Source organism: Oncorhynchus gorbuscha, linkage group LG18 (assembly GCF_021184085.1).
Source record: "Oncorhynchus gorbuscha isolate QuinsamMale2020 ecotype Even-year linkage group LG18, OgorEven_v1.0, whole genome shotgun sequence".
Classification (NCBI taxonomy): Eukaryota; Metazoa; Chordata; class Actinopteri; order Salmoniformes; family Salmonidae; genus Oncorhynchus; species Oncorhynchus gorbuscha.
The window spans coordinates 37,006,601-37,020,781 of record NC_060190.1 but is presented as its reverse complement, the minus strand read 5'-3'; the positions used below and the strand labels follow the sequence as shown (position 1 = coordinate 37,020,781).

Genomic DNA, 14,181 nt, shown 5'->3' with positions numbered 1-14,181 from the left:
TAGCACCCGAACCGGTCCAGCGTAGATGGACCGACAAAGTAGTACAGGATTTTGATGGAGAGACTTGAGTAGTTGCGCTCACCTGTAGCCCTCCGCTTACAGATGAGCTCTGGCTTTTACTGGACATGAATTAACAAAATGTCCAGCAACTCCGCAATAGAGGCACAGGCGGTTGGTGATCCTCCGTTCCCTCTCCTTAGTCGAGATGCGAATCCCTCCCAGCTGCATGGGCTCAGACTCTGAGCCAGAGGAGGGAGATGGTTGCGATGCGGAGCAGGGAAACACCGTTGATGCGAGCTCTCTTCCACGAGCCCGGTGACGAAGATCTACCCGTCGTTCTATGCGGATGGCGAGAGCAATCAAAGAGTCCACATCTGAAGGAACCTCCCGGGAGAGAATCTCATCCTTAACCACTGCGTGGAGTCCCTCCAGAAAACGAGCGAGCAGCGCCGGCTCGTTCCACTCACTAGAGGCAGCAAGAGTGCGAAACTCAATAGAATAATCCGTTATGGACCGTTCACCTTGGCATAAGGAAGCCAGGGCCCTAGAAGCCTCCCTACCAAAAACTGAACGGTCAAAAACCCGAATCATCTCCTCTTTAAAGTTCTGGAACTTGTTAGAGCAATCAGCCCTTGCCTCCCAGATAGCTGTGCCCCATTCTCGAGCCCGGCCAGTAAGGAGTGAAATGACGTAAGCAACCCGAGCTCTCTCTAGAGTATGTGTTGGGTTGGAGAGAGAACACAATCTCACACTGCGTGAGAAAGGAGCGGCACTCAGTGGGCTGCCCGGAGTAGCAAGGTGGGTTATTAACCCTAGGTTCTGGAGGCTCGGCAGGCCAGGAAGTCACAGGTGGCACGAGACGTAGACTCTGGAACTGTCCAGAGAGGTCGGAAACCTGAGCGGCCAGGTTCTCCACGGCATGGCGAGCAGCAGACAATTCCTGCTCGTGTCTGCCGAGCATGGCTCCTTGGATCTCGACGGCAGTGTAACGAGCGTCTGAAGTCGCTGGGTCCATTCCTTGGTCGGTTCCTTCTGTCATGCTGGTGAAAGAGGACCCAAAAGCGACTTGGCGAAAACAGAGTCTTTAATCCAGTAAAGTAAATACAAACAAAAAACACAACTTTCACTCGAAATGACGAGGACAAACTGGAGACTCGATCTTGAACAGCAGGTGAACAGCAGGTTGCCTCGGGAAGGCACTTGAACCAGACAGACTCAGACACCTGCTCACCACGCAGCATCTGAGGAAAACACGACACGACAGGGCGATACACAAACACAGCACGGTGAATTCTAGACAAGGAACCGACAGGACAGGAACGGAACACAAAGGAAGAAATAGGGACTCTAATCAGGGGAAAGGATCGGGAACAGGTGTGGGAAGACTAAATGATTGATTAGGGGAATAGGAACAGCTGGGAGCAGGAACGGAACGATAGAGAGAAGAGAGAGCGAGAGAGTGAGAGAGGGAGGGGGAGAGAGAGGGATAGAAAGAGGGAAAGAACCTAATAAGACCAGCAGAGGGAAACGAATAGAATGGGAAGCACAGGGACAAGACAAGATAATAAATGACAAAACATGACACTGCCAGTGCGTGTGTGTGTTTATGCTACCTGCCCCTCCCCCCTGAAAAGCATAAGCTAATATACTGACGTTAGAAGTGTGAAAAGATAGGAAGAGAGATTATTTATTAGGTAGAGAAGAATGGATTCACTTGTTCAATGCTAGTTAAGAACATTATAGGCCTAGTTATCACGTTTAACATTGGATTTATTAACTACAAAAAGAAAATCAGTGTTTTTAATTCTGGTGCAGCTTCTATGAAGGCACTTTGAATGTCCTTTGAGCTTTCTAGCTCGAGCTTGTTAGCTAGCTAGTTCAAGCTCGTTAGCTAGTTACCTCAAACTTGTTAGCTAGCTAGCTCAAAGGAATTTCAAAGTTCCTTCCTAGATTCTGCTCCCAGGTATAATTCTGTGGACCTCGTTCAGATAATGCATGTTATAACAAGATGCCTAGCGCTTCAAGCCTGTTCCTCAACCCTCTCCCTCTCTTCCCGCCCGTAAAATTTCTGTCACATCTTGCGCATAGGCAACTCTACACAAGTCAGTCATCTGCAGTCACAGCATAGTCTTACCTCTTTGTTGATTGATATCCATTGAATTTTGTCCATTTTCTGCTGGTCATCATCTACACAACTAGCTTGCCTGCTCTATCCGCACCGATTGATTAATTTAATGAGCTACAACTATTGATTTCACAGGTTAAAAGGGAACAGAATGAAACAATATAAACCAGTACTTTTTGAACCAGTTCGAACCAGTTCAGAACACTATTTTACTAGTCGGAAGAGTGTAACGGAACCCCCCAAAAATAGTGGTTCCGTTCAGAACAAAACAATTTTAAAGAAATGTGGTTCCAACCCCTGACACGCACATCCATACACGTACCCACACACGCAACTTTTAAACCTTTTGCACTCATATCTCCTCAGGAGGTAAGGTATCTATTATATCTGGGTCTTTCTTTCCATACTCACTAGTATATGCATTTTTTTGTTTGTGTGGACCACTGGAAGAGTAGCTGTTGCACTACAGCTAATGGAGATCCTAATAAACTAAACTAAACTCACCAGCGTAGCTCAGGAAGTGGCGAGCCAAAATAGGGACAGTCCAGGAAGGTTCTGTTGTTCTCTATCACCTTTATCAGCTGGTTCTTCGGACCCAGCATTCTGGGGGCCATGTCTACAGAGAGAGAGGAAGAGAGAGAGAGACAGAGAGAGAGAGAGAGAGAGAGAGAGAGAGAGAGAGAGAGAGGGAGGAAGAGAGGGAGAGAGAGAAAGAGAGAGGAAGACAGGGAGAGGAAGAGAGGGAGAGAGAGAAAGAGAGAGAAAGAGCGGGAGAGGAAGAGAGAGAAAGAGAGAGGAAGAGAGGGAGAGGAAGAGAGAGAAAGAGAGAGGAAGAGAGGGAGAGGAAGAGAGAGAAAGAGAGAGGAAGAGAGGGAGAGGAAGAGAGAGAAAGAGAGAGGAAGAGAGGGAGAGGAAGAGAGAGAAAGAGAGAGGAAGAGAGGGAGAGGAAGAGAGAGAAAGAGAGAGGAAGAGAGGGAGAGGAAGAGAGAGAAAGAGAGAGGAAGAGAGGGAGAGGAAGAGAGAGAAAGAGAGAGGAAGAGAGGGAGAGTAAGAGAGAGGAAGAGAGGGAGAGGAAGAGAGAGAGACATAATACATTTACATATTTAGTCCCATTTAATTATAGCTTCATTACTCATCATCATAACCATCATCACCACTCTCTTTCTTACCCAGAATGCTAATGAATGCGTTGGCCAGCAAGTAACCATGGTCATTGGATGCATTACACTGGTACACAGCGCTGCTGCCGATCTGAACGGAGCGGAACATGATGGTGTCACCTGCCACCGTTCTGCTAGGGTTGGGCAAGGAGCCTGGAAGAGGGGGAGAAAGGAGGAGAGAGAGAGAGAAAAGAGAGACAGAGAAAGAGAGAGAATGTAAAATGTAAAATGTAAAAACAGGCTGGATGTGGAAGCAGCTGGTTTGAGTTGGCTTATTTTGATAGTATTTCCATGGCTGATGAATGATGTTGAATGGGTTGTGAAGGACTCACTATTGCTGTCGATCGGCCCTCCGTTGACCAGCCACTGAATGTGAGGTTTGGGGTTTCCATTGGCCCGACACACCAGACGACCGTTCTCATCCGGTGCTAGCACCAGATTGGACGGCTGGTCCAGCCAATAGGGAGCCGCTGTTGGGTACAAGAGACGCCATCGGTCAGATGGTCAACCAAACAGATCGACACGCACGTACGCAAAACACATGCAACACCCACCCGGACGCTCACATGCATGGCAACACACACACACACCCCTCCCCTCCTTACCTTTAACCTGGACGTAGATGGAGTGTCGGATGCTTCCTATCTGATTGTTGGCCATACACATGTACTCCCCTGCGTCCTCCTCTGACACACTGTCGATGCGCAGAGTCTTATTGAAGTTGTCTAGTTTCACCTTCTGGTTCAGGTCTCCCCCCTTCTTAAACCACTTTATACTGGGAGTTGGACTGAGAGAGGGAGGGAGGGAAGGGAAAGAGTGGGTGAGATGGGAGAGGGAATAGGGGGTGAGATGAGGTGTTCTTTTTCCTGATAAAAGATAGATGTGTGTGTGTGTGTGTGTGTGTGTGTGTGTGTGTGTGTGTGTGTGTGTGTGTGCGTGCGTGCGTGCGTGCGTGCGTGCGTGCGCGTGTGTGTGTGTGTGTGTTTGTACATGTGTGTGTGTGTGTTTGTACGTGGGTGTGTGCCTGTTTCCGCCACTCACACTCCGGAAGCGATACACTCCAGCTTTAGCTTTTCTCCTCTCATCACCATCCTCGAGCTGTCAGTCCCCGTGGGGGAGAGGAAGTTAGGGGTGGTCTCTGCTACCTTACGACCTGGGGGCAGGAAAGGAAGGGGTTAACACACCCACACAATACATTCACCTTCATCTCAATTCTAATCAAACACAATGATTGGAGTTTATGTTTAATCCATGAGTCACTTCCGACACAGTAGGTGTACCAGCTCCTTATAAAGATATGAGACAGAGCACAAACTTAATCGGTTTATTATTTTCATGCTTCCATGCCCAGCGTCTCCGCCAAGCAAACGGATGAAACGGTTAATCTACATCCGTAGAATGTTCTCATCGTTATCTTTCAGTTGCCCCCCTTAGCTTTGGCTTGTTTTCCGGTTTGTTCCGTAGTAATATCACCCTGTTAGTTGTTCCTTTGTCTCTCACCCCCCTGGAGGGCAGCCATTTAAACCAGAGAAGAAGAAACAACAACAGCATTGATCTCCCACTTTCAGTCCGCCAGAGAATCACAATTACGTGAACCGAGACCAGAGACTCTAAATAAAAAAAGACTGACATCAAAACCAGTCCTGATGAATCACAGAGAAAACATATTGCTTCTTATTCCCTTTCCTTCTCTGCTTAGAAGGAAATCCTTTGATATAGTTAAAAGAGCATATATCGGGCCACTGAGTTCACATATTTCAGTGGTGTGCTTCATGTAACAACCCCAGAACATGGCTTAAGCATTTAGCCGATGTTAAATCCCTTCAACGTTTGGATCCCTTCCAGAACCTTCTGAGCTCTGAGTCAGGTTCAGAGTTCGGTCATTAAGGGATTTATACTCTTAAAGACAATGTAGCAGAAATGTTGAGTGAGGCATGTTGTGTTTACACGTAGATCAGTAGGAATGGTACCACACTTGTGGCTGTGAGCTGTTTAACTGCTTGTTGCGTTGCACTTGACCAAAACCCACCTCAGATCCATTTCAGTTCATTATAGATTTACTATATACGTATTATACTTACCCAACAACTCAAAAATCATACGCATATAAATACAGCATTTCCTCAAACAGTAAACACATTAAAACATCTATGCCCAAAGTCAGTGTTACCAAACACTAAATGCATTAGGTTGGATAAGTTAGAAGGTTAGCCGCCAGTCAACAGAATTAGCTTAAGAGTAACAGAGCTATAATGAACCAGGCACATGTTAGCTTCTTTCGTGATGCAGATCTGATCTGTATGGGATTAAAGCATGTGTTAGCAGTTAGCATCTCCAGAGCACTGAAAACAGAGATGTGCTATTGTTAGTGACACTTGGAGAGGAGAGAGGGTCTCTGGGATTAGTGCAGACAACTGGCAGAGGACATATGTACGCCATCACCGCGACAAGTGACATTATAGCCGTGGCAATGTGCAGCCATGGCAACGTGTAGCCAATGGCACCGCTTGAGCGGGATCCTCCCATGGTGCACTGCAACCCCTGAGGAAAACTAGACCTAGCCCCCAGGGATAAGCTTACTACAACTGTGTGTGTGTGTGTGTGTGTGTGTGTGTGTGTGTGTGTGTGTGTGTGTGTGTGTGTGTGTGTGTGTGTGTGTGTGTGTGTGTGCGTGCGTGCGTGCGTGCGTGCGTGCGTGCGTGCGTGCGTGCGTGCGTGCGTGCGTGTGTGTGTAAGAGAGACAGGTGGTACAGCTCCAACCCGCTCCCATCCTCTCTCTGTGTGTGTGTGACCACGCATACGTGCACATTTGCATTTGCAAGCTTATAACTATTAATGAACATATCATGAATACAGATGCTATTTCTTGCATGCATGGTTTAGGATAATCCCTCTCTTATACCTCTGCCACACGTCCCAAAGAGGGTCACGGTGTCTGTCCCCATTTTGTTCCTATGAGAGTCGCCTCACAATGGCACACATGCCACCCCTCCCAGGCCCACTCCCTAGAGCCAGAGTAGTTAGAACATATGCCACTGGTTCCCCTCTGGCTATATAAGCTGGCTGTGGATTGGGTTTGGGTTAAGGGCTTTATGATAAGCAGTCGGAGTAGGAGCAGTAGGAGGTATTTTCATTTATTCTTATTTGACCTTTATTTAACTAGGCACGTCAGTTAATTTTAAGAACAAATTATTATTTTCAACGACGGCCTAAGAACAGAGAGACCAAGGGGAGGTCAGAGAACAGAGAGACCAAGAGGATGTCAGAGAACAGAGAGACCAAGAGGATGTCAGAAAACAGAGAGACCAAGAGGATGTCAGAGAACAGAGAGACCAAGAGGATGTCAGAAAACAGAGAGACCAAGAGGATGTCAGAGAACAGAGAGACCAAGAGGATGTCAGAGAACAGAGAGACCAAGAGGATGTCAGAGAACAGAGAGACCAAGGGGATGTCAGAGAACAGAGAGACCAAGAGGCTGTAAGAGAACAGAGAGACCAAGGGGATGTCAGAAAACAGAGAGACCAAGAGGATGTCAGAAAACAGAGAGACCAGGAGGATGTCATAAAACAGAGAGACCAAGAGGATGTCAGAGAACAGAGAGACCAAAAGGATGTCAGAAAACAGAGAGACCAAGAGGATGTCAGAAAACAGAGAGACCAAGAGGATGTCAGAGAACAGAGAGACCAAGGGGATGTCAGAGAACAGAGAGACCAAGAGGATGGCAGAAAACAGAGAGACCAAGAGGATGTCAGAAAACAGAGAGACCAAGAGGATGTCAGAGAACAGAGAGACCAAGAGGATGTCAGAAAACAGAGAGACCAAGAGGATGTCAGAAAACAGAGAGACCAAGAGGATGTCAGAAAACAGAGAGACCAAGAGGATGTCAGAAAACAGAGAGACCAAGAGGATGTCAGAGAACATAGAGACGTCTTTCGAGGAGACCTTTTCTAATCCCTTTTTTTGCAGTGCTAGCCTCTAGAGTACCACAGGGAGATTCTCCAAAGCTCTACTGTCACCACTGACTTAGTTTGGAGGGGCTCTAAAGCCAGGCTTGACATTGGTTGAGTTAAAGGACAAACTGGCCTTTTGTCTGTACAGCTGCTGAGTTACCGCATATGCAATGAGTCAGCTGAAGGGAGAATTAGAGGTTATGCTAGGATAAAGGACCTTATGGGCAAATCAACACGGTTGTATTCTGGCAGTGAGAGGTCTTGGTCAGGGTGAGTGTCATTGAAAACAGCAGGGTGGGTAAATAAAACACCCCACGCTTGAATTAAATTGAGTTTAGTAAGGCTGAGCTGGCCGTTTATGAGGCCAGGGTTGAGGTTAAAGTCTCTGCTATAAAAAGCAATATCAGTCTGTGGAAAAGGTTGCTAACAGCATCCATTGAGGCTAGGCTGTGTTGTTAGCTGTGTTAGCTAGCGATGTTGGTTGCATATCCATTGAGCTGACTGATTAGCAGGCTACATGGCTAGCTGTGTTAGCTAGCTGTGATGTTAAGACATCCATTGAGCTGAAGGATTAACAGGCTAGGCTATACGGTGCTAGCTTTGTTGATAACTGAGTCATTAAACTGACTGATTAGCATGTGCAGGCTAGACTACAGTGGTAGAACGGTGTTATGAGAGTGACACGGTACTGCTGGGGGTGAAGAATGGGAGGAAAAGGAAGAGAGCGTGTCTGGACTAGACTCACCACCGTACGGGTCAGTGGAGTTGACAGAGGAAGTGTCATTATACGGCTCCTCTGAAAACACACACACACAGCAGTCAGCGTGCAGAACACGCAAACACACACGTAAACACACATACACACACACACACACACACACACACACACACACACACACACACACACACACACACACACACACACACACACACACACACACACACACACACACACACACACACACACACACACACACACACACACACACACACACACACACACACACACACACACACACACACACAATTATCCACACACGCATGCCAACACTCACAACTACATAGCCTTTCCAGCTCTAAGAAAATCGTAGAAACTGAAGAGCTGCTTTCGTCCCTGCTTCAGAAAAAGAGAGATATCAACTTTAATGTCAACTGTAAAGAAAACAGCTTCCAGGACACGTAGACGACAATCACTGCTGGAGGAGAACACAGGCGCAACAGCTCTCACTGAGGAACAAAGGAGAATGTCCTGATGAAATATTGTACATGTCATGGCACCAGGCCACCTGTAGATGGAGGCATCTTATTTCTCATATACACTGAAAGTACAAAACATTGGGAACACCTTCCTAATATTGAATTGCACCCCCTTTTGCCCACAGAACAAGTCTTAATTCGTCGGGGAATGGACTCAACAAGGTGTAGAAAGCTTTCCGCAGGGATGCTGGCCCATTTTGATTCCAATGCTTCCCACAGTTGTGTCATGTTGGCTGGATGTCCTTTGTGTGGTGGACCATTCTTGATACACATGGGAAACTGTTGAGCATGAAAAGCTACCATCAAAGGCCCTTAAATCTTTTGTCTTGCCCATTCACCCTGCGAATGGCACACATACACAATCCATGTCTCAATTGTCTCAAGGCTTAAAAATCCTTCTTTAATCTGTCTCCTCCTCTTCATCTACACTGATTGAAGTGCATTTAACAAGTGACATCAATAAGGGATCATAGCTTTCACCTGGTCAATCTACTCTCTACAGTAAGTGTATAATATGAGGCACACTGGTTATGTGTGTGTGTGTGTGTGTGTGTGTGTGTGTGTGTGTGTGTGTGTGTGTGTGTGTGTGTGTGTGTGTGTGTGTGTGTGTGTGTGTGTGTGTGTGTGTGTGTGTGTGTGTGTGTGTGTGTGTGTGTGTGTGTGTGTGTGTGTGTGTGTGTGTGTGTGGGTGCGTGGGCTCATGTGTGCGTCTGCGTGCACGCACCTATGTTGTGTGTGTGTGTGTGTGTGTGTGTGTGTATGTAGCCTACTTACTGGTCTGCACTTTGAGTGTGAAGGGGTTCTTCTGCTGGATAGTGTGTGTGAAGAGGAATCGGGCGTTGCAGCTGTAGTCTGTGTGGGAGTCTTTAGCCAGCACATTAGAGAAATACAGGTCTCCATTCAGACCCATGGACACACGCTTGTCCTGGGTTATAGGCATCATGGCATCATGGCTGGGAAGGGAGGGAGGGAGGGAGGGAGGGAGGGAGGGAGGGGGAGGGAGGGAGGGAGGGAGGGAGGGAGGGAGGGGGAGGGAGGGAGGGAGGGAGGGAGGGAGGGAGGGAGGGAGACATTTAGACTTCATGCTTCATAATCAACCATAACATGATCTTATTTCAGAGGCATCCACTGGACTGGCCAAAATGAGTAGCCTGTATCTCATGTGAAATTGAAAAACGAAACCAAATAGACTTTAGCCTCTAACTGTAACATAGTCTCATTGGCTTGACCTTCTAACTAGTCTGGCCCCGGCTGAGTGTACAGTCGTGGCCACATTTTTTGAGAATGACACAAATATACATTTTCACAAAGTTTGCTGCCTCAGTGTCTTTAGATATTTTAGTCAGATGTTTCTATGGAATACTGAAGTATTATTACAAACATTTCAGAGGTGTCAAAGGCTTTTATTGACAATTACATGAAGTTGATGCAAAGAGTCAATTTTTGACCCTTCTTTTCAACACCTCTGAAATCCGCCCTGGCATGCTGTCAATTAACTTCTGGGCCACATCCTGACTGATGCCAGCCCATTCTTGCATAATAAATGCTTGGAGTTTGTCAGAATTTGTGGGTTCTGTTTGTCCACCCACCTCTTGAGGATTGACCACAAGTTCTCAGTGGGATTAAGGTCTGGGGAGTTTCCTGGCAATGGACACAAAATATCGATGTTTTGTTCCCCGAGCCACTTAGTTATCACTTTTGCCTCATGGCAAGCTGCTCCATCATGTTGGAAAAGGCATCGTTCATCACCAACTGTTCCTGGATGGTTGGGAGAAGTTGTTCTCTGAGAATGTGTTGGTACCGTTCTTTATTCATGGCAGTGTTCTTAGGCAAAAATGTGAGTGAGCCCACTCCCTTGGCTGACAAGCAACCCCACACATGAATGGTCTTAGGATGCTTTACTGTTGGCATGAAACAGGACTGATGGTAGCGCTCACCTTGTCTTCTCCGGACAAGCTTTATTTCCGGATATCCCAAACAATCGGAAAGGGGATTCATCAGAGAAAATGACTTTACTCCAGTCCTCAGCAGTCCAATCCCTGAACCTTTTGCAGAATATCAGTCTGTCCCTGATGTTTTTCCTGGAGAGTAGTGGCTTCTTTGCTGCCCTTCTTGACACCAGGCCATCCTCCAAAAGTCTTTGCCTCATTGTGCATGCAGATGCACTCACACCTGCCTGCTGCCATTCCTGAACAAGCTCTGTACTGGTGGTGCCCCGATCCCGCAGCTGAATCAACATTAGGAGATGGTCCTGGTGCTTGCTGGACTTTCTTGGGAGCCCTGAAGCCTTCTTCAAAACAGTTGAACCGCTCTCCTTGAAGTTCTTGATGATCCGATAAATGGTTGATTTAGGTGCAATCTTACCGGCAGCTATATCCTTGCCTGCGAAGCCCTTTTTGTGCAAAGCAATGAAGACGGCACGTGTTTCCTTGCAGGTAACCTTCATTGACAGAGGAAGAACAATGATTCTAAGCACCACCCTCCTTTTGAAGCTTCCAGTCTGTTATTTGAACTCAATCAGCATGACAGAGTGATCTCCAGTCTTGTCCTCGTCAACACTCGCACCTGTGTTAACGAGAGAATCACTGACATGATGTCAGCTGGTCCTTTTGTGGCAGGGCTGGAATGCAGTGGAAATGTTTTTGGGGGATTCAGTTCATTTGCATGGCAAAGAGGGACTTTGCAATGAATTGCAAATCATCTGATCCCTCTTCATAACATTCTGGAGTATATGCAAATTGCCATCATACAAACTGAGACAGCAGACTTTGTGAAAATTAATATTTGTGTAATTCTCAAAACTTTTGGTCACGACTGCATGTAACATGTAACAGAGTACCATGCCTGTCCCCTCTAGCAATGTCTGGACACAGTGGCAGTCAGTGGTGCCAGCCATAGACAATATATCCTATCTAGGGTTCTATATCTATGGTGCCAGCTAGGTCAGCTCTAGTGTAGTGTGTGGGGCCCTGTGTTAATGTTAACTCCTAACACAACAAGATGCTCCCGACAGATGATCACATACTCCGTAACTATAAAGAGCAAAACGGGCCAATCTGGTTGTCATGATGATGCCCGAGGTCCAATCATAACCCAGCCAGTGGTATCATGAAGTGGTGGTGTGCAATTGCGAATGGACAATGTGCTATAATAATATGATCACTGTATTTTCTAATCTTCTGTAAGTATTCTGTTCATAGTGGCCCCATGGCTAATGCTCAGCATGTCTAATAAAGATTAAATCTGCTTCCCAAATGGCATGCTTTTCCCCACATAGTGCACTACTTTCGATCAGAGCCCTAGGTGCCCTGGTCAAAAGTAGTGCATTATATAGGCATTAGGGTGCCATTTGGGACACAACCTTACTGAACTGAACTGAATGGCTGAGGAGAATATAGTGGACACCATTAGCTGTGAAGGACCTCTTGAGTCTGGGCTCTTAAAATGGCTTCTGTCGTCTCTTGGGTTCTGCTATCTCAGCTCTTTACCCAGTCAAGTCAGAGATTCACATGCATGCACAGACACACACAGACATATTTTCAGTTGGTCAGCAGTAACACACACTGCTATAGAAGAGGACAGAGAGAGAGAGAGAGAGAGAGAGAGAGAGAGAGAGAGAGAGAGAGAGAGAGAGAGAGAGAGAGAGAGAGAGAGAGAGAGAGAGAGAGAGAGAGAGAGAGAGAGAGGACAGATTGAGAGTGAAATGTGTTAAAGGTTTCTAGACAGGAACAAGAGTGAGTGAGAGAATAAAAGAGCAAGTGGCCAAACAGAAGAGCTGAAAGGTCAAACGACTGGCATAGAGAGAGACACTGTCAAAGAAAGACTATTTTAATTATGATAATATTGTAAATCTCCAAACATTGTTACATCATGCCAATAAAGCACATTTAATTGAATTGAGAGAGTGAGACCTGTTGCCACAAGAAAGGGGCAACCGGTGAATAACAAACACCATTTTGTACTTTAACTATTTGCACTTAATATCACATTCATAACGTCTTTATAATTTTTTTATGTTTGTGAGTGCAATGTTTACTGTTCATATTTTGTTGTTTATTTCACTTTTGTTTATTATCTAGTTCACTTGCTATGGCAATGTTAACATATTTTTCCTATGCCAATAAAGAGAGAGGAGAGAGAGAGTCAGATAGAGGGGGGAGTCAGAGTCAGATAGAGAGGGAGAGAGATGGTCAGAGTCAGATAGAAGGGGAGAGAGACAAAGTCAGATAGAGGGGGAGAGAGGGGGTGGGAGTCAGAGTCAGATAGGATAGAGGGGGAGAGAGTGGGGGAGTCAAAGTTAGATAGAAGGGGAGAGAGTCAGAGTCAGATAGTGGGGGAGAGGGGGAGTCAGAGTCAGGTAGAAGAGGAGAGAGTCAGAGTCAGATAGAAGAGGAGAGAGTCAGAGTCAGATAGAGGGAGAGAGAGAGGGGGAGTCCGAGTCAGATAGAGGGGGGAGAGAGGGGGGGGGGGTCAGAGTCAGATAGAAGGGGAGAGAGTCAGAGTCAGATGAAAGGGGAGAGAGACAGTCAGAGATAAAGAGAGCAAGAGAGAAAGACAGAGAGAAAGACAGACAGACAGAGAGAAAGACAGACAGACAGACAGACAGACAGACAGACAGACAGACAGACAGACAGACAGACAGACAGACAGACAGACAGACAGACAGACAGACAGACAGACAGACAGACAGACAGACAGACAGACAGACAGATAAATAGACAGACAGAGAAATAGACAGACAGAGAAATAGACAGACAGAGAAATAGACAGACAGAGAAAAAGACAGACAGACAGACAGACAGACAGACAGACAGACAGACAGACAGACAGACAGACAGACAGACAGACAGACAGACAGACAGACAGACAGACAGACAGACAGACAGACAGACAGACAGACAGACAGACAGACAGACAGAGAAATAGACAGACAGAGAAATAGACAGACAGAGAAAAAGACAGACAGATAGACAGACAGACAGAGAGAAAGACAGACAGACAGACAGAGACAGAGAGAGAGAAATACAGACAGAGTGAAAGACAGACAGAGACATAGACAGACAGAGAAAAATACAGACAGAGAAAAATACAGACAGAGAAAAATACAGACAGACAGACAGACAGACAGACAGACAGACAGACAGACAGACAGACAGACAGACAGACAGACAGACAGACAGACAGACAGACAGACAGACAGACAGACAGACAGACAGACAGACAGACAGACAGACAGACTCACCGCTATCCATCCAGAAGGTGAGCGGAGGGGGCAGACCAGGAGGAGGGTTACAGGCCAGGACCAGGGGAGATCCCTCACCCACTACCACTGGCTCCAACACCTCCTTAGGCCACAGAGGAGACTCTGACAGAGGGAGAGAAAGTTTTAGATACTTATTACAAGTCATATTCACTTGCTAACATTTCAGAATGTAGACTATAGTTTTTTTTGTGTCCATGCAAATGTCTTTGTGTCTATCTATCTATGTGTGTGTGTGAGTGCATGTGTATGTGTATGTGTGTATATCAACAGTCTCCTCACTGGACACTCGTAGTAGGATCTTGTTGGTCAGCGCCGTTCCAAAGTCGTTGGAGGCAAAACACTGGTATTCCCCCTCGTAGTCCTCAGGCCTCCCTCCGCTCCGGAAGCTGATTTCCAGCGTTCCTGAGCGCTTCCGCATCGTCACCC

At 46.6% G+C, this 14,181-nt stretch overlaps 1 protein-coding gene across 16 annotated transcripts in view; it reads right to left on the bottom strand.

Annotated features, from left to right (window-relative positions):
* Positions 1-14,181, bottom strand: part of LOC124002448 (neurofascin-like) — a 168,203-nt gene that overhangs the window by 52,231 nt on the left and 101,791 nt on the right. For 12 of the 16 annotated variants that reach the window (XM_046309834.1, XM_046309827.1, XM_046309824.1 and 9 more), the window contains 9 exons: positions 14,035-14,181; positions 13,735-13,857; positions 9,267-9,437; positions 7,981-8,031; positions 4,327-4,438; positions 3,891-4,072; positions 3,618-3,755; positions 3,295-3,438; positions 2,630-2,741 (listed from right to left, as the gene is read on the bottom strand). The exon at positions 14,035-14,181 is cut by the window's right edge and continues 50 nt beyond it. In XM_046309834.1, coding sequence (XP_046165790.1) covers positions 2,630-2,741; positions 3,295-3,438; positions 3,618-3,755; positions 3,891-4,072; positions 4,327-4,438; positions 7,981-8,031; positions 9,267-9,437; positions 13,735-13,857; positions 14,035-14,181 — 1,180 coding nt within the window. The remainder of the gene's footprint in view (positions 1-2,629; positions 2,742-3,294; positions 3,439-3,617; positions 3,756-3,890; positions 4,073-4,326; positions 4,439-7,980; positions 8,032-9,266; positions 9,438-13,734; positions 13,858-14,034) is intronic. The other 4 variants (XM_046309839.1, XM_046309833.1, XM_046309838.1 and 1 more) reach the window with 1 other exon arrangement.